The 25,047-nt window shown below is 38.1% G+C and overlaps 1 protein-coding gene across 10 annotated transcripts in view; it reads left to right on the forward strand.

The window, feature by feature from the left end:
* The window catches only part of TBC1D5 (TBC1 domain family member 5), a 472,491-nt gene that overhangs the window by 338,638 nt on the left and 108,806 nt on the right, over positions 1 to 25,047 (forward strand). For all 10 annotated transcript variants that reach the window (XM_037890457.2, XM_043540976.1, XM_037890455.2 and 7 more), the window contains 2 exons: positions 7,035 to 7,177; positions 20,690 to 20,796. In XM_037890457.2, the coding sequence (XP_037746385.1) occupies positions 7,035 to 7,177; positions 20,690 to 20,796 (250 nt within the window). The remainder of the gene's footprint in view (positions 1 to 7,034; positions 7,178 to 20,689; positions 20,797 to 25,047) is intronic.

Consider the following 25,047-nt stretch of genomic DNA (forward strand, 5'->3'; position numbering starts at 1 on the left):
TAGTTTCAATGTTTTGTGCTCCTTCCCAGTCTATACAAGTAAACGTCCCCCTTCCTCTATCTCTGAAATTAGTTGGGGGTGGAGGGGGGGCTCAAAGGGGCGACAACCCCTTTTCTTCTAGCCAGGCTGGACAAGGACCCACAGCATACAGTTGCAGTTAGCACAGTATCTTAGCATCTGCACAAGAAAATAATCTTGCTATGGAAGTTAAGGTACACCATGCCCTTATATATCTAGATAAGAGTTCTTATAGGAATAAGTCATCGTGGCCCAAAAGAAATATGATTGGAACCAGAAAATCCAGAAACAGTTTCAGTTCTTGATTTTCCTTTACTGCGTAAAGTTCTTTTGAAGTTTTATATGCACAATAGTTGTTAGTCACTCTTGTTTCACATCTTATTTCCAAGTAAGCATATCATACCTGAAAGGCTGTCTGCTGTTCATTCTAGCCTATTTTGACCATGCGTTTACACATTCAATTGTTCTAGCTGGAGGTGTAAACCTGAATGTAATTCACTGTTTGTACTAGATCTGAATTCAAAGAGAGGGCTTTCCACTTGAGTATAATTTTCTCAGTATCAATTCACCTGCAACATTAATTCTGGTGTTTCCTAATTTTTGAAAAAAGAAAAGGAGTACATGAAACAATGGGTGTTACCATACACACTGTAACAAGAGTGATCAGGTAAGGTGAGCTGTTACCAGCAGGAGGGCGGCGGGGTGGGGAGAACCTTTTGTAGTGATGATCAGGGTGGGCCATTTCCAGCAGTTGACAAGAACATGTGAGGAACAGTGGGGTAGGGGGGAATAAACATTGGGAAATAGTTTTACTTTGTGTAATGACCCATTCACTCCCAGTCTTTATTCAAGCCTAAGTTAATTGTATCCAGTTTGCAAATTAATTCCAATTCAGCAGTTTCTCGTTGGAGTCTGTTTTTGAAGTTTTTTTTTTTTGTTGAAGAATTGCCACTTTTAGGTCTGTAATCGAGTGACCAAAGAGATTGAAGTGTTCTCCGACTGTTTTTTGAATGTTATAATTCTTGACGTCTGATTTGTGTCCATTTATTCTTTTACGTAGAGACTGTCCAGTTTGACCAATGTACATGGCAGAGGGGCATTGCTGGCACATGATGGCATATATCACATTGGTAGATGTGCAGGTGAACGAGCCTCTGATAGTGTGGCTGATGTGATGAGGCCCTGTGATGGTGTCCCCTAAATAGATATGTGGACACAGTTGGCAACGGGCTTTGTTGCAAGGATAGGTTCCTGGGTTAGTGTTTTTGTTGTGTGGTGTTTGGTTGCTGATGAGTATTTGCTTCAGGTTGGGGGACTGTCTGTAAGCAAGGACTGGCCTGTCTCCCAAGATCTGTGAGTCTGATGGGTCGTCCTTCAGGATAGGCTGTAGATCCTTGATGATGCGTTGGAGAGGTTTTAGTTGGGGGCTGAAGGTGATGGCTAGTGGTGTTCTGTTATTTTCTTTGTTAGGCCTGTCCTGTACTAGGTGACTTCTGGGTATTCTTCTGGCTCTGTCAATCTGTTTCTTCACTTCAGCAGGTGGGTATTGTAGTTGTAAGAACGCTTGATAGAGATCTTGTAGGTGTTTGTCTCTGTCTGAGGGGTTGGAGCAAATGCGGTTGTTTCGTAGAGCTCTACGTCAAGAATTATAACATTCAAAAACCAGTTGGAGAACACTTCAGTCTCTTTGTTCACTCGATTACAGACGTAAAAGTGGCAATTCTTCAACAAAAATAACTTCAAAAACGGACTCCAAAGAGAGACTGCTGAATTGGAATTAATTTGCAAACTGGATACAATTAACTTAGACTTGAATAAAGACTGGGAGTGGATGTGTCATTATACAAAGTAAAACTATTTCCCCATGTTTATTTCCCCCACACACACACCCATTGTTTCATGTTCTCTGTGTATATAAAATCTCCCCACTGTATTTTCCACTGCATGCATCCGATGAAGTGAGCTGTAGTTCATGAAAGCTTATGCTCAAATAAATTTGTTAGTCTCTAAGGTGCCACAAATACTCATTTTCTTTTTGCGGATACAGACTAACACAGCTGCTACTCTGAAACCTAATTTTTGAGTGTTTGATTTTGCAACCTTAACATTCTTTTAAGGTAGGGGTTCGGAGTGTAATTTCCAAAGTTTTTTTTAGAAAGCTAAATTGAAAATACAAATTACATCATGTGGAACCATACTGACACCCTCCCTCCCTCAATCAGTCTCAGTGGATTCGGGATCTTCAGATCCACAGCACTGTCTTCTACCCCTTGAGCTAACAGAGTGATTGGTAGCAACAGCAGGCTTTTATCTTCTCTGTGGACCTACCACTACAGAGAAATGACATGCACACTTTGCCAGTGGGTTTTACTGCTCTTTGTTAGTCAGCAATGGAATGTTCAGACTCAGGAAATCCTGAGTTCTGTTGCAAATTATTGGGAATTACAGACCCTTGTGCTGCTGTCCTCCCACCCATCCTTCTCCTTGGTTCTTGCCCTTTTCCCCACCTTACCACTGCTCTTAATCTCCCCCCCCCCCATCTATGACTCATCTATTGCTTTTTTCTCCTCTTCCTTACTGGTTCCAGCTCATTACTACTCCTTCTCCAGATGCCTCATACCTGTTCCTCTCCCCCTCTGCATTTGAGTCAGAAAACTTGCACCTCCTGATCACTGCCTGCACACCAGCAAGGGGAGCATTGAGAGCACAGGTGTCTTAGTTCCTATGCCTGACACCATAACAGCCCCGGACAATTGTGAGGAGCAGTTGCTCTGTGGAGTCGAGCTGGTATGTAGGAATTATGAGAAGTTGGACCATGTTCATTCCAGATGGAATCTTCAGAGAAATTTAGCTGGCAAATTAACAAGTCTGTACTGAGCATGTGCAAACTAAGATTTTTTCAGAGCCTTTTAAATTACCAGATTTGAGCACATATCCATGGAGATGGTGAACAGAAAATCCCTGACACCAGTGTGACCCATTGCCAAATTTCATGTTTCTTCTCTGACGTATGGAGGCACTACAGCTTGTAAAACAAAACAAAAAAATGTTAACATGGGCAAAACATTTTTTCCTAAGTATGTTCTTGCAAACAGCTAAATCACTTTATCAAAAACCTAGAAAAAAAGAAAAACCAGCCTGAGGCAGACACCCAATATGGAAAATTGCAGTCTCAGAATAAATTTGGAAAAGTTATAACTGGAAAACATGTCTTATACTGAAAAGTATTGGGCAACGTTAGCCATAGGTGTTGCTCTTTGCACAGCATGTGATATATTGAAAGATTGATTAATCTTTAATATAAACACAAACCTTTACTAGCTCTGTTGCTTGTGTAAACCAATATTAAGTCTCGTCAATTCCCCCACTGAGATTATTTAGCAGCATGATCACTGCTTCAAACCTCCCTTCCAAAGAAGTCATAATTGTCTGAAATACATCCTGTCTTACTAGTGCAAGCCAGTGTAAGGGATCTCTTTCATATTTCTGTCTCATTCAGAAGGAGTCAGTCATCTTGTACATAGCCTGTACAGATGGGGCCAACATTTCACTCAGAAGTCAGTGTCTTGGTTTAAGAAAATCACCTTTAGCTCTTAGTGTGGGGATTCAGTGTTCTCAAAACTTTCAGTGACTATCTGTGGACTCCTGATTTAGCCCCATCTAACTAATTTCAAGATGCCTGAAGAGTAGTCTGTGTTTGTGGTCAGTCTTTGAAGTTAGGCTACACCCTTTCTGCAGACATGGCTTCCCATCTATCCGTGTTCATCTGTCTTGCTCCAGTGTCTTCCTTTGTGCTGCACTAGCTTTCCATCACAACTACTCCCATTCTGTCACTGTTACCTCTACTTTCCTATCCCAACTCCTAAGGCTTATGTAGTTCAGGTCAGCCATTTTTAAAGATTTCATTGCTCTTAATGAAGAAGGAAGACGTATATACAGATAAAACCTAAATGCCAAATCAATAGCTAAAATAAATTATATGGCTTCTAAATGATACTGCTTACAGAATTATCCAGTTAATCTTAATCAAAATGGTGGCAATCTTTATTTAAACCTGGTAAAGACTGGGTCATTCCCATAGTTAATAGATATACCAGAGGATTGATTTCTTTTGGTTTCTCTATTCTGTAAGGCCATTAATGAATCATTATCTCTTGCTAGTAATTACTGATCTCTTGAGAGATGTGGTTTAATTATACAGGAATCATAAGTAGAAGCTAGAATTATGTATTCCAGAGGTATATAGTAGTACTCTTGGATGGTTTATTGGTGCTTTAAAAATTCTGGACTTTTTGTTTTTGTAGAACTTAATTGCTAAGTAGGTCTGGTAAAATATGAATTATTGTATTATTGCAGGTGATAGAAGGTACACTGTTTTGACAGTTGCAGTCTGCAGGTGTAACAGATATAAAGCAAGATTAACAAGACAGACTAATAATTAAACCACAGCCAACCACCGAAAAGGAAAAGGGGTTATCTTGTCCAATGCTATCATTAAGTGCAACTTAAATGCTCTGTAAATATTTGTCAGATCCATAGAAGCCTGTTAATTTCGAAGAAAACACTCCAGTGTAAAACTTGATTCATTAAACTAAGTGTGAATATATGAATGTAAAGGCTCATGGAAGTCATGCCATATGGATGATAGGATCTTTGGCTTATGGATGCTATGAGCTAAATGTTACAGAAGAGGAGACAACAGTTAGTATGTCTGCATTTACAGTGGTGTGAATTGTTTGCTCCCATTGGGACAAAGAGGTTCACATAATTAATGGTAGTATCATGGTTGCTAAAGAAGTCCAGTTGTTCTTCTGCACTCTATAACTGTGAAACATGATATCTCTGGAGACTGAGATTTAACTTTCCCAGGAGAAAATGTAAAAGTGGAATAAAAGGAATGATTTCTGCTTGAGCAGAATAAACCTGCATCCACAAACAATTAACACTGCATAATGAAGTAGTAAAGAAGCAAAAGAGATTTCTAATAAAAGCCTAATAACAAATCCCATTAAACCAGGGTGTATATTTTCCCTTGAAGTGTATTAGAGTTTTATCAAACCTCCCGAATTAGATTTCAGTAGGTTGTGAGCAAAGTCAGCTCAAATGCTTCAAGCGTAGCTGAGCTTTCGCTCCTAACAGCTTGTGCAACGTGAAAGTTGTGGGTTTAAGGGTGGGAGGGTTTGTTGCTGCAAGTAATAGGCTTCATGCAGAGTTTGGGTAATGTTTGTGTCACCGTAGGATAATAGTTTCCTGTAGACTAGGCACTGTAGGGTAATGTGCCACTATATGGTAAAACACCTTATACAGAACATTAAATGTGCTAGATTAGCCTTGCTTTGAGTTGATACTGTTTTGTTGCAACACCCAGCCCTAAAGATAGGATTTACAGAAAGTGGTAGAAATAGGGGAGGCAGCGCGCATTTGATTTTAGTGGAGACAAGAACATTGAACATTATAAAGTAGAAAGTTATACTAATTTTTATATTAACAAATAACAGATTGATGGAAGAGCACAGATGTACGATAATTTTATATGCAAAGTTTAAATATTTTTGTTTTAAAACTAATGTTCCTTATGGAAAAAAAATCTGCTTAGAGTTCTGCAAATTCTATGTCTGCAGCAAAGGTTCATTACTGTACAGTGGGTTAGCACTCATACATTCAGTTCCACTAAAGAAAAACATTTGGAATGAAAGTTTTGAGAAGTGAATGAAATCTGATTCATAACATGAGCCTTTTATGAGCTTCTTTTACTAGGCACAGATTCATGCAGCAATTAAGTTGTTTTCCTAAATTTATAATTGATTGATGTTTGTTGGCTCACATTTGTGCAGAAATGAACTTCTGGTACAAGGGCCCCTCAAAAATTTGTTACTTTACAACTCCAATGAGATAAGGTACAAAGGTTGTCAAATGTCAACTCTTGGAAATCAGTTTAGTCTAGTTGTGAATTCTAGCTGCCTTTTAAGTTCTATTTTTGTTACATAAGCTGCCAGCTTTAAAAAGTGGCTTAATTTGCTTAGAGGAAAATTATAATAAATCTCCCTTTTCACTTCGCATTGACTAAAAGATTTTATGATAAATAAAGTGTATATACCAGTTAAGAATGTAATTATTTCCTTATAAGCCCATTATGTAACCACTTTAAATGTAATACTACTATTACATACCATTTGTGTAACATTTTATATTTTTCAAACAGCTGTAAAATGTTAATCCTTGCTACAGACCTGTGAGATAGGTCGCTAGTATTATTATTCCTATTTTATGATGTGAAAACTGAGACATACAGAGGCTGATTTGCCTGAAACCACTGAGTGATGAGTTCTTAGCTAACAGTACTATGCTCACTCTGCACTGTCAGTGTTGACCAAATACGACATGTAATCTAGATAGATCTCCACATTTTGGTAAATAGGAAAACACATATATAGACAGCATGGAAGGTGATTCTACTTGTAGAATTGTCTCTACGTTTGATTAAAATTGAAGTGTACATACATAATCAAAATGGTGTATATAACATTTTTTACATACCTGCAAACAGTGTAGTTACATAAAGGGAAGAGGTCCCTTTCTGGTAACTGCAATCCAATCCATAGTGATTCCTGCTTCATTTGCCTGGACTTCTGGAGATTTAAATAAATCACTGGCTTTATCCTGCTGCTTAGCTCTTCCAGACTAACATGAATGATATTTTCTCACCCTCTTTTAAAATCAGTATTAATTTAAATGTACAAGATGATGATATGCAGAGTGGTATAAGATTTCTCCACTGTGTCCCGCATGCACAATAACATTTTAATCAATTGAAACTTTTGAAGTCCTTAATGTGTTAGGATATACAACAGCACTTCTCAAAATAAAATTTTTAATAAAAAGATTGTCAAATAAATTAATGCTTTTTAAAATTCCATAAATTGTTTCAGATCATGCCTGATCTTATGATAAATATGCTGACTTAGTAATATTTGTAATTACTTCTACTGAATATATATGGTGTGTTTTTTTTCTAGACGATGGGTAAGGCTCCTATTTGGACGAGAATTCCCACTTCAGGACCTTCTTGTTGTCTGGGATGCTTTATTTGCTGACAGCATCACCCTGGATTTAGTTGACTACATTTTTGTAGCCATGTTATTGTATATTAGAGATGCCTGTAAGTATCAAGTATCTTCTTATCTTTTTTCTTTAAGGTGCAATCCCAGTTTTTTAAAAGAAAGGGTGGAGAGCATCGAAATTTCTGAATTTCATTTTTGAAAGCGTTCTGTGTAATTGAAAATTATTTAAAATGCTAACTACAGTAGGAGTTTCTTTTTACCAAATGTGGTCTGATATATTTATGAAAGACATTGAATGTTGGAGTTAAAACCAAGGTTTGTTTTCTGAATAGTATTATCTTTTTTATACAGAGTTGTGAATTGCATATATAAAGCAGAGTTATACAGATATGTGCAGAGCTCCACCTTCTGACAAAGCTGACATATTGAAAAGTCTCCCTTTGTGGAAATATCTTTATGCTGTTCTCATTCATATGAGAAATAGAGAATGTTAAAGGCAATGATCATTTAAGACAACTACTCATAATTTTCTAACATATATATTTAAGGAAATTTACATATGGAGATAAGTCACATATATGTTGTTTATTCTATGGGAGTGTATTATTTAAATAATAAATGACTTAAAATTGTTTTAACACACACTTCTGAGATTTGCCCAATAGTGAAATCTTTATTGTGCTAATGATGTGCAGTAGATACATATGAATGTTAGGCTGGGACAAGTAAGAACATCAAAAATTAAAGTTAATATTGCATCCTTAACTTGTATCTTTGTGAATGGGGGGAAAAGACACTAAATGATTAGTTAAGGAGCTCTTATTTATAAACCAGAACGTATTTCTAGTCATTACAAACGTAAGATTCTGGTTTTTTTAAATGGACCATACAAATCACACTTCTCCATGATGAGAAGTATTTGTCGTAAAATATGTATCACTTTTTATTATAGAGACAAGGTGGGTGAGGTAATATCTTCTATTGGACCAACTTCTGCTAGTAAGAGAGAAAGATGCTTTCAAGCTCTGTGTGGCTCAACAGCATGTCTCCCTCACCAACAGAAGTTAGTTCAGTAAAAGATATTACCTCACCCACCTTGTCTCTCTCAGATGCAAGGACTGACACAGCTACAACAACACTAAATACATTTTTATAGCACACTCGTCAAAATTTTACACATACCCATTACCATTAGTTTATAACAGTGCTTTAGGTCCAACAAGATCTAGGACACATAGTTCCAAACACATCTGTGCTTGCTATTTTATGGTTCAGTCCTGCAGATTCTTAAGCATGTGCTTTACACATGCACTAGGTCTACTGACAATTGTGGGACTACTTGTGTACATAAAGTTAATCATGTATAAGCACTAGGAGAATAGGGACCTTAGACTCCTCGTGATGATGCTGCCACTGAGCTCATTGTTGAGGTTTTAAAATGCCTGTTTCTGTTTGAGAATGACCTGATTCAGAACCACTGTGGTCTATAAAATAAATCTGATGGTTGTGAAGGCACATTAAGTAGAAGTAGTCTTGAAAATTTCATTGGAAAAATTTAGGGTGAATGTATAGTAACAAAAAGAAAAGGAGTACTTGTGGCACCTTAGAGACTAACAAATTTATCTGAGCATAAGCTTTCGTGAGCTACAGCTCACTTCATCAGATGCATCGGATGCATATAGGAACAGATTTTTTTTAAAAATCAATTTTTTTATTATTATTGTTCCCCTCTAAAAAAGGATATTGTGGGAAAGTGGTCTGTGCACACACGAGCACTCCCTAAACTTTTGGTTTCTTGCAAACTTAGACACAAGCACTGGTATGAAGTAGCTATGAACTGAAATAGTGTTCTGAGAATCTGTATGGAATCAGCATATCAGTTCCCCTGACTAGTACAGCCACTGTAAGTAGCTTTTACAAATGGAGCTAGTTTGCCAAAGCCAGATATACTGTATTTGTAATTGATGGCAGGGCACCTTCGCTGTTTAAGTAAACATAAATATAAAAATAAATAACTTACGCTTGTGTAGACATTTTTAATTATTTTTAAGCTTACGAGGGTGGTACAGCAATGTAGCCAGACATAAGTACAGAATACACTGTCAAACCCAGACTCAAAATAAGTATGGAGGCTTTTCACATTTCTTGACTTTAGGGAGAAAGAGTGTCTGTGGATCAAAATCAGTATGCTTTTACAGTTTTCAGCAATTTTTTTTATCATTGCTAGTAACTGAGCTTTGAGGACAAAACAAAACATTTTAGGAGTCTTGTGATACCAAGTTCTGTTCTGAAATTTTTTAAAGCAAATATTTGTGAGAAAACTTCCATTTGTAGTATTCATTTGTTACGGTTTTGTTTTGTTTTAATTAAAAATACCCAATAATAATTACCCATCCTTTAAACTAATGGACTGGAAAGTTTGAAATTTAAAACTCTCTATACATTTTAAACAAAGAGAGTTAATATTAGAAGTTCTAAAACAAAATGAATTATTGCAAAGCCAACCACAACCTATGAGAAAGCTGTAATAATGACAACATTTTCATGTATAAAGTTTAGGTTAGTTCTTAAATACTGTGCATGTTAGATTTTTTTAAAATATTCCTTGTTTGCTTTTTGTTCTTGCTGCCATACATACAGTATTTTGTTATCTTGCTCTCAAGAGCATGGCTTCAAGAAAGTATATTTCTGCTATAATTTTACCCTTTATTTTAAAAATAGACTAGATATGAAATAAAAAAATTAGACTGTTACATATTGTACCTATGAAAAATGTGGTTGTAATGACAGGATCATTCAGAAGATTACGGATATTTAAGCATGTTCATGAATTCTGAAACCTGCTGTGCACAGATGCACCTCTGTACACATGCAAAACCCCATCAGTCAATGAGAGTCTGCACAGGCAGACAGAGCCCCCAGTTAACGTCCAATTTCAGGATCAAGGCCTAATGCATTTTGGTGGTTGTAAAAATTATCTGCCATTTTGTGGAAAAATTCATGCACAATATCAAAGTTATTTTCCTATCTGTTAAATCTTGGATCTGAAGTATGCACATACTCTTTTCTTATGTTAGAGCATGGAAATATATCTCCATTAGCAGAAGCTGATGAGTTCAGAAAGGAGGTTTGAGGACATTTATTTCATGGGGGTTTTTTTCACTGCACAAATATGCAACTGGAGTACAGCTGAATATTTTTGTATTTCAGAAAAAAAAATCAGAAAATACAGCAGTGAAATATCTTTTCTTTCAAGTCGAAAAACAAATAGAGAGGCCGCTAATGTTTTGCATATTTGTCTGATGTGAGGCCATTGTAAGTACATCAGCATTTGACGGTAGCTGAATAGACAAAATGACTGCTTTTCCATTTGTACGATTTGTTTCTGCTTTAAAACCAGATATGTCCATTATCATTATTATTATTATTATTGCATACCCAAAAGTGTGCTGGATACTTTGTGGAAGTAAATGAGCCTCAGTCCCAGCTCTGAATAGTTTACTTAGTACTTTTGTGATATCTGTTATATAACAAGATGTTCAGGAAGTTATATTTACTTCAACTAACTGGCTACTCTATAAGAAAAAATCGTTATGTAAAATAGAAGGGAGAATCAGTATCATCATTCCTGTGTTGGGACTCCATGTGGATGCAGGAGGTCAGACTAGATGATCATGGTGGTCCCTTCTGGCCTTAAAAATCTATGAGGACTGGGCGATGTCAAACAATACACTCCTAGGCATCTCTTGGCTGGCAAGAAATGAAAACTTGGTCACAGACAGGCACAGTTAATCCACAGACCCCTGCCTCTGCTCATGAATGGTTACTGGGTCAGTGGTAAACTGGATCTTTCTTTAATGGAGGAGCACCCCGGAAAAATCTATTTCATATTTCTGTGAGCACAGAATGACAGTTTTCAAGACTGCAATAGATGCCTTGTCCATTCTCTCTTGGGGGAAGTTTAGCTACATCACATCCCCATCACCAGCAATAGGAAAGATCCTGACCAAGTTTTAGAAAAACAAAGGTTTCATTTTCTTAATTAGCCATCTGCTGTCCCCGGCAAATATAGTGTCCATTCCATTTGCGGTTGGCGGTGATTATCACAAAAACCTTATAACATCAGATGATTCTGAACCTGGACGTCCTTTATCCTGACATTGCCTAGTCCGCAAGAATTCACTAATCTTGCATAACGTTAACAGCCAGGGTATACCCAGCTATTCTTCCTTCTCTTTATATTATTTTATCTTCAAATTTTGTTACATTTTGTTCTTATTTTGGGGTGTGTTATTCGCCACATCTCATATTTTTACAAGTTTTGTGATTCATCAATCCCTAATAGAGAAGAGTCACTCTTCTGTCAAATGCTTATTTATTTCTGACTATTCAGAACCTGATCTTTTAGATGTTACAAACACTGAACTGTTGGAAAATTAGTCCTTTTGTGTGCACCCACATCAGTTTTTCCGCACAGCGTTTATAAAGATCTTCAGTATGTAATCATGTTACAGACTTATATGAGTACTTGTGGCACCTTAGAGACTAACCCATTTATTTGAGCATAAGCTTTTGTGAGCTACAGCTCACTTAAAGCTTATGCTGAAATAAATTGGTTAGTCTCTAAGGTGCCACAAGTACTCCTTTTCTTTTTGTGAATACAGACTAACACGGCTGTTACTCTGAGACTTATATGAGTTGAACATTCCATACAATTTAAATAACTAGGTACAAAGGGAAACCCTTTAACTGACTTCTTGATATAATCAGTTGGATTGAGCTGGTTCATTAATTTAATCAAACAGGTGCTTTTTCTGAGACTGCCATTTTGTTCTCCAGTATGTTAAGATCTAGCCCTTTTGGTTGCTAAGAAAACCTTCAGAATGTTAGCTGAGTATAAATTGCCTGAGATTGGCTACAGATTGGAACAATGTCACTGAAAGATGTGAACTGCCCCTAATTCTATAACTTAACCATAGTTAAGATTGAGACTAGTTTACTGTTTAGCAGCTGATTTGTCTAAGTGCTCTAAAATCAACATATTTACTTGGATTGTCTTGAAATTTGCTGTGCCTCATGGGAATCCAGGATAGTTGTCTAAATTTGAAATTGTGTAATCCAGCGGTTCGTTAGTTACAGCCCCCTCTTTTTTTTAAAAAAAAAAATCATGTGTAATCAAAATTTTACAGTTCTTGTAACTTCTATTTGCACTCATCTGGGGACCAAACTATAGCTTGATTGTTACCCAGCAACTCAGGTTCCTTTTGAAGAAGCATTATTTTAAATGTTATTCAGGGTGAAATTTGGATCTACAATGTGGCTAGGGTCAAGACGCTTGCACATATCATAGAATATCAGGGTTGGAAGGGACCTCAGGAGGTCATCTAGTCCAACCCCCGCTCAAAGCAGGACCAATCCCCAACTACATCATCCCAGCCAGGGCTTTGTCAAGCCAGGCCTTAAAAACCTCTAAGGAAGGAGATTCCACCACCTCCCTAAGTAACCCATTCCAGTGCTTCACCACCCTCCTAGTGAAAAAGTTTTTCCTAATATCCAACCTAAACCTCCCCCACTGCAACTTGAGACCATTACTCCTCGTTCTGTCATCTGCTACGACTGAGAACAGTCTAGATCCATGCACTTTGAAACCCCCTTTCAGGTAGTTGAAAGCAGCTATCAAATCCCCCCTCATTCTTCTCTTCCGCAGACTAAACAATCCCAGTTCCCTCAGCCTCTCCTCATAAGACATGTTCCAGTCCCCTAATCATTTTTGTTGCCCTCCGCTGGACGTCTTCCAATTTTTCCACATCCTATGTAGCAGGATTGAGGCTCTGTTGAAAGCTTGAGTGTTTGCAGGTAGCTGACATGCTCAGTAAGATGACCATTGAACCTGAGCAGCACCATGTGCGTCCTACCTTTGGCTGCTTTCTGAAAATGTGTTTTGTGCACATTAGTTGCTCTCTGGTTGCATTCTGCAGAACTTGCTTCTGGAAATTTTGCCCTGAGAACAAAGTTTCTGGTTTAAGAGTCAATACATCAAAGTTCTCTAAAATCCACATGCATACTCCGATTTTACTTTAGAAGTATCACCAAGGAAAACAGCATTAATTAAATAGAAGGAAGAGGAAAGACATTAGTCTACAGCAGCATTTAAGGTAATATGCCACATGCTCCTCGCCCATTTTCTGAACCAATGGGATTGAATGTGACCAAACCAAAGCATGAAGCTGTACCTCTCATCCCGTTCAGCACGGTCAAAGTGATTGCTGAGCATCAGGAAAGTATCCATAATGGAAAATTCTGTTCTAAGGACAGGTATTAGGTTGACATTGACTGTGATGCCAGGATACTGTGATCAGTCAAAACAGTAATTTGTTTATCTTGAAAAATAAACACAAAAAACAAATTTCAGCATTCTAAAATAACAAACCCCAGATTGTATTTTCCCCACAAACTGCTATAAAATAATCAAGTAGTGCAGAAACTACGAGAACACTGAAAAACAGTGCTCTAACCCAAAAGACAGAATTTTTTATACCTTTTGTCACCTCTATTAAAATGGAAATGCTGGTGTCTCCTTAACTGTGCAGCTGCTACTGCCCTGCAACTTTAATCCTACCTTTTTGGAGTGATCTCCCAGCTTGCCCTGTCAGACGGTATAGAACTCTGTCCTTCCAGATCGAGCACTGTGGGGGTGCAGCATAAGGATATAGCAGGAGTAACTGTCAGACCTTGTCCTCGCTAAGGCAAAAGTCACATTTAGGGCAGACTGAACAAGCATCATCTAGCCTATTCTTGACTGCCCCAGAGTTCCCAGATGTCACTACCTATTGACCTTTGTCCTAAGGATTCTCTCTGGAACATTATTTCTCTCTGACCTGTAGAGCACTGATAGCATGTATGTTACCAGATTGCTCTGAATCCACACAGCAAGAATAGACTATTGTGTTTCTGTACTTATGCAACACACATAAATGACTACAGAAACGAGTGGTTCATGATCCCTTCGAGAGCAGATGCACTCTCCTTGTATCACAGTGTGATCTGTGACAAACTGCTACGAAGTAATCTCTGCACCATTCAATACAGCTGACCTTAGCACAGTGAAGGGCAGTTGGAGTGCATAAAAAAAGAGAGAATACAGTTCTGTGGGACACAACATTCGCACATAAAATGGCACATATACTTAGTCATGCCTCATGTCTGCTTATTGTAGGACAAGCTGGGCTAAAACATACTTCTATATATCCCCAGTGGCCCTTGCCACATCCCTGGGGCAGAGTTAAGGTTACAGGGCAGGGCTGGTATGCAGTTTAACTCTGTATTATCTGGTTTTCAGAAGTTTAAGTATAGGTGCACTTGATGTTCTGGAAGGGTACAAGAAATGGACAGTCAACTGTAACTATTAAAGAAGTTTTGGGGCAGTGAATTTATTTCAATATTGAGGTATCTAGCAGGCCTAATGATGATTTAAATGTTAACATTAACTATTTCACTACTGATCAAAGCATGTAAGAAAAGATAGATATGACTATACTATGAAGGTCTGCACAATCTAGTGTTTGACATTTCATTTTGAAACCAAGAATGGGTGGTGCTTAGGAGATACCACCACTTACAGTTTTTCCCAAGCTGACCCATGGAGCCAGTAAGTCAGGGGGAAGAGGGAGATAAACCCAGGGTGGTATCCTGCGAATAGGGAGCTGTCCCACATAGCCAGGCTAGTGTCTAAGCACCACCAAGGACCACAGCAGAACCTGACAGGGTATCTGAGCCCCACTGAGACTGATCTAAGGTCAGGAAAGCTGCAAGGGTGTCCAAGCCCCACTAAGAAGGCATCAAGCCCGTGTTGCTCAGCAGACAACCTGAGTCTTAAAATATGTTTAAAAGCTATTGCATCTATCCTAACTTCAAGAAGAACATTGACCATTTTTCACTAGGTAATATGATCATCCTGTCTCAGTCAATTGCAGTTTCTGTATTAGGGACAGTGGTATCCAGAGGTTCTACAGCATCCAGTGTCACTACTGTTGCTCTAATAGGAATATTGATGAAAAGCCCTGATGCACAACCAAAGGAAATTCACACACAAACATGCTTGTGAGTCAGATTTAACAGTCCTGGTGACCTCTTTCCTTCTGAGAAAAAGTTACATGCATCTGGTATTACCTCTTTGTTAGGAAGGCCTGTGTGCTTCGAAACGCAACTAACAGTGTGTCCAGACAACACAGAATTTGTTAATCTATATTCATTCTGATGCAACTATCTACAGAAGATCTGCCAAGTTGAATTCATCAAGGCTCTCCTTCTTGAAGATGAGGTTTAATATGTCTTTCAGAAGGTTCCAGCTGGTTCTGTAAAAAGGCTGCTAAAGAGATACAGGTCATCACAGAAACCATCAAAGTGTATAGAGGAGGGTGTGTCTACTTTCTTCTGGAGCCACTGAGACAGATCACTATCACTCAAATAAGCAGTTTTCATAAAGACAAGATGCTGCATTCCGTAGTGAACAGAATTTCCAGAAGCCATAAACCACACAACAAAAACCATCTCTGACAGTTTAATATTATCTATACTTTCTCATGCTGGACAAGGCTCAACATTCGGCAGTTTTTCTCTTTCTGCTTTTTTCAGGTACTGATCATCGGGAAACTTTCTTTCTCTCCTTGCTTAATATTTAGGATACCCGTTGCAATTCTTTCTACAGCTTATTTAATTGTTATCTAATTTTGCATTTTGCAGCTCCTATTCAGCATGCTTGGGAAGGCTGTACAATATGTAAACACAAGTAAATTTGCCCTTTCAGGAAAATTCAAACATATTTTGCAAGCAGTCATAAAAATGTAAAAATATTTCCAGTTTGTAGACTAGAGAATTCTTGTCCTACTCTGAATAATGATGTTCTGCAGGAACTTTTGCTCTTTGTCCCAGAACCCTGCGTTCAAAGGAATGCTGTCCTTTAAGCTAAACTGAATAGGAAAACAGATTAAATTAAAACTTGCAGACCTTTTATTAAAGTCTTTTACTAGTCAAACCAATGCTGCTAGTTCAGACAAAATCCAGATAAGAAAAAGGTTTATAGCAAGAGTTTAACACTATTAATTTCAATGCACTGAATTCTTATCTGCCTCCCCAAATCTTTTCAACAATGTTCAACTCTTCTCCAAAGGTGGTTTGTCCTTGCCTTTTTATGCAAACTTCCCAGGTGATTATCTTTAAGTCAAGGGGAGTTCGACTGGACTGTAAAGTAGGAAGCTTTTAAAAAATCTTCCCAAGAAGTTCATTTGAATTGGACTGGAAATGGTAAAAGTAATAGCCACTTTTTATAACTTTAAGATTTTGTACAGTTGCAGCTTTGTTTGACAAATTGTATCATATAATGAAAATCTGTTATTAAAACAATTCATTACAAGGACCAGCCATTATAGAAAGGCTAACAAATTGCCTGTGCTTGTTCCAAATACTAATACTGGATTTCCTAATGTCCAAAGATTGTCATGATGGGTTATTTTATGCATCAGAGGCATATTTACCATAAGGAAAAATCTTTCCTTTTTTTCCTATAGATGCCCTCTCAACTAGAGGGTTAGCTCCCTCCTAGGCAGAACAGCCAAAAAAGAGCCTGTGGCAAACATCTGCCGGATCATCTTTCTGGATGTCTTTCATTATATTTCAAAAGAATGTACAAGTGCCATAGCATGCTACTGTGCTTCGCTATCCCTAAGACTGTCCTTTCCGCCTCTTATCACAGACATTTCTAGATTTTCCCCTCATCTGGGATATGCCATCCTCTGATTTGTAGTAACATAGAGAATTAGAGGAACCCAGAAGCAAGATTATCTCTGAATTAGCTGTTTCTCCTTTCTGGAACAAAGCTTCTATATTATAATATACTATATACATTCCTCCATATTGGGGAGACCTCTTTTTCGGTACTTATTTTTTTCCTTCTGAAAAGTTCGCTTTTCCACAACACACTAGGTTTATTTCTGTTACTTGCTGGTGGGCCTTAGAGGCATTCCAAAACTTTGCAAGTCTCTCTAGAAACTATTTCAACTTATTTTTCACAAAATAAAATAGGAAAAAAGTAAAAACAAGAATTGATCCTATCTACTGATTTTGAAATTTTTTTCCTGAAGAAAGTTTGCGGTCATCGTCAGGACAAAAGTATAGTGCATTTCTACTATTGTGTTTAGTTTTCAACCTGTTCCATATTTGGCAGTGTTCACTTTGTACTTTTTTTCTTTGTATGTTTTTTACCTTTCTCACTTTTGCCTTTGAAATGTTATGTTACTTGACTACTACTTCACTTTCCCAAGAATCTCTTCATAGGAGGTACTGTTGTTTAGTGGGTAAATAAGAGGATTGTGAGCCAGAACTCATAGGTTTTATTCCTGGCTATCCCACTGGCTTGCTGTGTGGTCTCAGGGAAGTCATGTAATCCTTCTCTATTTTCCCTTCTTTTAAACGCTTATTAAAATACTTTTTTACTGTGGCTCATTGGCATAACTTAGTTGATGTTACAGATGGCCTGAAGTCTGTTGATGATGTATATTTCATGGCAAAGGCAAATTGATAAGAGGGTTTTGAAAAAAAAGTAAATCCATGCTACCACAATGACCAGCTGAGATGGAAATTGGATAGTTCTTGTAATGGGGACGTGGACTTTGGCGTTTCCTCCAGATGTTACTCCTGATCAAACTGTCTTTTATGGAACTGTTACTTTCACCTACCCTGTTACGATAATGAACTCTAACAGCTTGGTCTGGATAAGCAGAGCAGGTGAGAAAGATGGTGAGACTTCTCTGGACAGTAGGAAGAGGCTGTCAGGTTGACCAGGGAATTATCACAGAGGGACTAGATTTGTAGGTATGTAAGGGGTTCTTTTCTTCTGCTTGTAAATTAAGGGGAATATACCTCATTGGAATTTACGAAGTTTTCAGATGAGGTTTGCTAGGCAAACCATTTCTTTTGTTTCAATATCATTTTCTCTCTACTTTTAATAAATCTTTTTGAAGAAGACCACAGTTGTGTAGGATAACTCACATACTTGGCCCCAAAGAGACATGAACCCATCAGTCTCTTTAAGGAGAGGAGCTGAAGGGAATTTCAGCAGCCTAACTCTTTACTCAGTCTTGGTCAGACGGGGCCTGGGCAGAGATGTTCTCTCCCATTAAGAAGTCTCGCAAAAGACTGGAGGCAGGTGAGTACAAGGGGAGAAGCCTAACGACCAAGGAGGAGATGAGAGTGATTGGGGGGTGGGGGTGAATGACAAAGGCACTTCCAGATCCATGTATGACAGGTCCTATACTATATAAATGAAAAGTATTTATACTGCTGAAGAGCCTATCCTTCTATTCTATTCTAGATCAGTTTTTATATTGCTCTCATCACAGCAATGTCTAAGCACCTTCCAATAGTGCACATCTGTCATGTGTTGTTTGTTCTCTCATCCTTTCCCCAGAGGAAGAAGCGTGTGCAGTGAAGTGTCTTTTGGCAGGGTTTTTCTGTTGAAGACCCAAACGTACCTATTGCTATGCGCTTGGAGAAGGCAAGGTCAAAGAAATGTGCCTTGCGCTTGGCGTAGAAATAGGTGAAGTCTGTGATGGTCCTTAGTTCCTGGGCGATTTCATTCCACAGTCTCAGGTTGCCTTTGGAGAAAGTTTTGTCTCAGAGAGTGAGCTTTATTCTTCCCTTGAGATAAGGTTTGATTTTGGAATTTAGCTTTTTTTTTCTTTTTTTTTTTCTTTTTTTGTAATGCTTCCAATGAAATTTAAAGCTTTACTGTAATTGTCTTATAGTTGAAATACTAGTTTTATCAATGTTTGAATCTTCATCATTGAAATAAATTTGTTCTTATTTATATTTACTCATTTTCTCCAGTACCTAAAAAAAAAAAAAGGGGGGGGGGGGAAGAGGAGCAAAAAAATTACCCTCCAAGTCCCCAAGAGAGAGAAAGACAGAAGAAGCTATTTAATACCTTTTAAATTGCAAAATAGAAGACAGGCTGGCGTGTTCAAATGGAAATACTTTAGTTTAAATGTCTATAGTTTATAGAAGCATTTAGAATTTACTATCCATTTTCAGCATTTTTTATTTGCTCTAATAAAATAAAAAGGATCCTACTACTACTGTACAGTGTGTTTAAATCTGATTTAAAGATGAGAATTTGATTGGTTGTATAATATGTGGTAGTTGCATTATACTCAGCTGAAAGAACTCTGACTGAGACTATTGTACTTGTGTTCATTATGCTAGCTTTGTGACTTCAAGAAGAAAAAACAGGTATCTGAATGTGAACAAGAAAAACAAAAGGACAGAAAAAGAACAGGCAGAACAGATAAAGAATGAGTAGGATAAGTGAGTGCTTTACAAATGAAAGCAGATGTATGAAATTACAAGCTGTCGGATCAGCAACGGAAATGAAGATGATAAAGTGGTTCCCTACGCAGATTATAATTATTCATTTTGCCCAGTCCTGCGTCTTTTCCCCATAATTCTCTTGGGGGAGGAGGGGTACAGGAGGAGATGAGGTTTACTCACATGAAAGAAAAAAAATCAGGCTGGTAAGTCTGTATGGTCACAAAACAATCATTTATTTTGGCTTTTTTATTGTATCAAAATAACTTTGTGCGTTCTGCAAGGATATTTTCTCACTTAAGATTCTGATTGGTAAATTTCTCAAAACAGTAAAGTTTCTTTACAATTTATTTACAATTAATGTTGTTTAAGGCAGTCTGTATAGTGCACAGTATAAGCATCATTAATAGGCACTGCTTTGACAGCTGTGGCAGATGGATTGCCTGAATTTAGATAGTGCAAAAGAAATGAAGTAGTTTACATAGACCTGCCTGAAAAGATGTGTTTAATAATTGCACTCATAATTAGATTGATTTGCCAAAAAAGAGAGAGAGCAAGCAAAGAACTATACTGTGTACTTAAGTCAGGATGGAAATGTACACATCTATTTACAATGGGAGATGAACTTAAGGCAGAGAAAAGTCTCTTGTGCAAGTCACAAAATTCTAAGAGATATTTTAAAAGTATTTAAAAGTAAACGCAAGAATTCAGAATCCTTAGTTGTTGCTCAGTATTTTCAGGTAATTCACTGGGATTCTCCAACAGATAAATGTAGGAACATGAATAGCAGAGACCCAAGTATTTCACAGACTAATGTTAAATGAGGTCTTATCAAAAATAGATTTTTAATTAATCTAAAGAGAACAAAAAGTGATAGATGTCTGTTTAATAATATATATTTGAAGAGGGTATTTTAGTAAAGAATGGTTGTGGGGGAAAGTGTTTCTTCATGAAAGAGAACATAACTAATTGCATAGTGAATCTCAGAGTGCCCCATTGAAATAAATGGGAACTTTAGCATTGACTTCTATGGGCACAGGATCAAGCCCACACAACATATAAGGCCTGATTCTGTAACCTCTTCCTTGTGTTGAGCAAAACTTGACTTTGGAGGGTCTGTTTGTACTTATTATGAGGAAGGGCTGCTAAATCTGCCCAAGATGGGTGTGTAGAAAAAAAATATTTCCTTTAGAAGACCCAAATATACGCGTGTTTATTCCCCCCTTTTTATTTTATTTTTTATTTTTTAGTGATCTCAAGTAATTATCAGACCTGTTTGGGACTTCTGATGCACTATCCACCTATAGGAGATGTACACTCACTCATCCTAAGAGCACTGTTTCTCAGAGATCCAAAGGTAAGATAACCATTGCTAAATATTACCAGTACAGGAAATAAACCTCTCTAATAAAACATTCCAAGTGCTACAAAATGTTAATGAGACACAGTATCCTACATTTGGGGTGCGGTGAGGGGCTTTTTCAAGGAGCTACTTTTGGAAACTGTCTACTCATGGGGAGAATTGTCTGGTGAAATTAGATTATGGTTCCCCCAGGTTTTAAGTGGTAATCTTCTACCATTGTGCTAAGCAAACAGCTCCAGTAAGTCAAATAACTACTGTACCTAGTAAAGTTTTTCCCCACTTGTCAGTAGTTCATACTTAATATTCTTCACAGAGGACCACATGCCAGAAGACTTACAGGGCTGCGGTAATATATATTTAAAGTCTATGGTAACGTAAACTGTCTAGAAGTCATAGCACAATTTCCTAGTAGACTTTTATACATGTGATTTATTAATTCTGCAAGCTAACCATAGCTGCACCTAGAGGGTCCGTAGCATCCAAACGTAGTAGGATGTCAATTTTTTAATTAAAAATGAGATCCACTCTTAGTCTTCAAAGTTTCACACAGATTTTATTTACACTTGTTAAAGTGAGTTCTTGTTTTACTAATGTAATGTTTCTGACATAAGTAAATTTACTCAGCAGTTTTAGAGCTAACCTTATATTTAAAATAAAGTATTTGAGATAATGCTGTGGATGACAGTCTTCTCGGTATCTGGATCCTTCGCAGTTCTCCGAGGTTGTGCTGCCAGTGTTAGGATTGTCTGAGCATGTCACATCACTAGGCTGCCAATGGACAGTCTAAGATAGCTTCCTTCAAGTCACCTCTGAATAGAAGAATTTCTGCACTTTTATCAGTTGGTGACTGTCTTCTGCAAAATGTCATTAGCTTCCGACATGTATTCTTTTATAGATTAAGAAAAATTGTCTCCTTGTTTCAGTGTCAGTTTTCTACAGAAATCTGTGTCCTCACAGCTGCTTGCCTCATTCTTCTTGTGCATAGATTTCTTTCAAGATGAGAAGTAAAATCTGTCATCTCCCTGATGCTTAAGAAAGTTTGTAGTATTAACTTTGTTTTTTTAAGATTTAGGCAGCAGACTCTGAAATCAAACTATTCAGCATTTACATTCTTGCCTTCTCTTTTCAAAACAAAGCAGAAATATTTTTAAAGGGAAGATGTTGAGGGGAGGGGGATGAAATTATGCTAAGCCATCAAACTGACTCTAGCACATGTCGTTTAATTCAGGAAAAGAATATGTTGGTACATGAGACTAATTTAATAATGATTAAAAATTCTCAAGCTGCCCTCTGTGCCATCTCAGGCAACGTGTGTATAGATCTTCCTACTAGCAGATGGGGCCAACCTCCCACCTCCTGACTCCCTGACTTCCTGCTCAATTGTTTTCCTGTCTCCAACAGATGGAAGCTGACAAGCTAAAGACAAGTTCCACCCATTCTCAGCCTCATGAGACTTCAGTTTCATGCTAAACATCCTCATGTGTGCTTTTGAGGTGGCCGTGTGTAGGGTGCACGTAGCTATGCGTTGGAGTGAAAAGCAGTCTGTGTCCATCCTGCAGTGTTTAGCTCCATGTCACGGTGAAAGGATCTGGCAAGGGGAAGCAGCAGGGAAAGGCTCCAACAGCGAGGAGACGCCAGAGCCTTTCTCCTCTGCTGGAATCTTTCCTTGCTGTGTAGGAAGGCTCCAACAGTGGGGAAGCAACGTGACCCTACGCTGCTAAAACTAGTAGTGTAGACGTGGGAGGCACTATTTGAGTATGTAGAGAGCTACGTAAGGTGTAGACCTTAAGATTCTGGCATTGTCTTTACTCACTGTCTAAACTAACTAACTAACAGTGCCTAACTGCCTACACTGCTCTTTATACCCATGCTCGGGGGGGGGAGGGCGCATGCAGTCTATGTACTCTCCATGCCACTGTAAGTGTAGACATACCCTAAGAGAGGTCTGAACATATTTCTTACCTTACCTTTCAAGTAGTCCTCTGTTCAGTGAGAAGAGCCTACATGAAATTGAGCCTTTCTGATTAAGACCATTCCCCATTTTCGACGTAAAATGATTCCCGCCTGTCATGAAGTGATCCTCCTTTTTCTGTCTGTCCTCACAAACACAAATGAAAAGTGCCTTCACATCCACTGTATGGCTGTGCTTGTCTGCCTGAACAGAACTCTGGGTGTTAGAAAGCCAGATCTTCCCAGAGAATTTTTTTTTTAAATATATACACAATCCGATGAAGCCAAGCCACAGCGTTCTTATCAACAATGTTCAAGCCCCTAAGACCTCCAGAAAGTTGAGTCATTTTGCAGTCCTCAACAATGTGTGAAAATGAAGAGCCCCAAGAAAGGCTAGTAGCTTCTCACGTGACATTGGCTTGTTGATTTCAAGGCTGCATTAAAAAAAGCTATGCTTCCTGGGATAAAGAGGCCAAGCTTGTTCTCAATGACCTTTCCTTAAGAACAGTTACCTCTTGAGCTGAGAGGGGGATATATACTCCCTTTCCCTGTTCCTTATTTTCCCTAGACAAACTTTAAGGCTCATCTCTGTGTCCTTAAGCGCATGTGAGTTAAACCCAGTTTCTAAATGAGTTGGGATTTGTTAGTAGTGGTTTGAATTCAGTGTTGTGGAAGACTTACATATTAAATATTGTATAAGTCCATCATAATTGCCATGGAGTGAAAGAAAAGAACTAAAGGAAAGGAGTTCTGTGGTTGTTCCGCAAGGATATATGCATCTATATCTGCAGCCTTTTGGGTCACAGAAACTCCAGAAGTCTGTGCAGGGCTGTGCACCAGTACACATGGGAGAATTAAAATGTCCTCTCTGCTGCAGGTGTAACAATAGTTCAATTCTTCCTTTCTCCCTGAGGGAAAAGGCAAAGAGAGGCTAGAAGGCTCTGCACAGTAGTGTAACCTGGAAGCTATGACTAGCGAATTCAGTACTTGCTGACTTCTCTACCCCTTAAGGCTTTCCTGTGCACTTCCCATTAGGAACAGTAGATGCAGAAGGCGCTCACTGTCTTGTAAACATGTGAGGGAGACCTGGTCTCTATCCGTCGGAGCTTGAAATCTCAACTGGACAAACAGCAAAGTTCAGAAGTTTAGTGGGAAGAGCAGGGGTTCAGCTTGAAAGCAGTGTAGGTACTTTACTAATATGTGTTTCTTTGGGAGGTTATCCTTGAAAGATAGCTAAATGCCAAATAATCTCACTCTTGGGGAGTTTTTCTTGCAATCTAGATAAAACTGTCGAAAATATTCTGTGGGGAACAATCCTGCCATAGCCTCTGGGGGATGGAGTAGATGGACCTAACTAATGTGGCTTTTCTAGCTCTGGATCTATGATTCTGTAGTCAATCTGAATTGGCCTTTTCTTCATCGCATCCCATTCCTCCTCTTTGTACCCCGTGGTATCGATGACACATCATGTCCCTTTCTTCTTGAGGATTGATGCGGGGGGAAGGTTTTGGCCTGACGGCCCTCTCACTTTTTGTTGACTGAAATTTATAGCTGTCCTTAGTAGAAGAGCCCTTCTATGTCAACAGAAGTTATATATCAGTGTCCTGGAAATAGAGCACACAGCTCTGTAATAGCCAACAACAAGTTACTGCAACTGCTTCTGAGGGGAAGCACAGAAGACTTTACAGAGCCACTTTATATTTACAGAGCCACACTTGGGCCTACATAGTGCCCAAAGTGCATTTGATTATCCCCAGTAGTTAAGAAAATCTGGAATTCAAACTTGAAATTTGAAATCTGTGTTGTTGCCCCCACTCAGGGCTACATTGTGAGCTCACTTAGCAAGACGCTTATTCCAAAATTTCCAATTCTTCAGTAAGCAGTAATTTTTCTCAGTTATATCGGTCAATGGGATTTCTATCTATTTAGGCTTTTTCAGAATAGAAAGTTATGTGAAAACTAACTTGATGTGAAAGAAGGGGGAAGTAAAAGTGTGTGTGTTGAGTGAGAAACTGGAGCAATAGTAGGAATTGTTCTTGTAATATACCCAAAGGAATTGGTTGTAGGTGTGTCTCTGAATATAATACCCCAAAAGTACCTAATTTTTTCCATATATTTTTTTTCACATCACCACTGTTGGGTAGTGCTGTGAATTTTCAAAGCAAATACTGTTAGATGAAGAAGTAGAGATGTTGAGGGAGGACAGTCAGAAGAATATAAAGTGATTAAAAAACATAGTTCTAACTAGAGTTGTTCAAATAAAAAAAAATTAAAAAACCCAATTAGAAATAAAAG

Source organism: Chelonia mydas, chromosome 2 (assembly GCF_015237465.2).
Source record: "Chelonia mydas isolate rCheMyd1 chromosome 2, rCheMyd1.pri.v2, whole genome shotgun sequence".
In the NCBI taxonomy this organism is placed as follows: Eukaryota; Metazoa; Chordata; order Testudines; family Cheloniidae; genus Chelonia; species Chelonia mydas.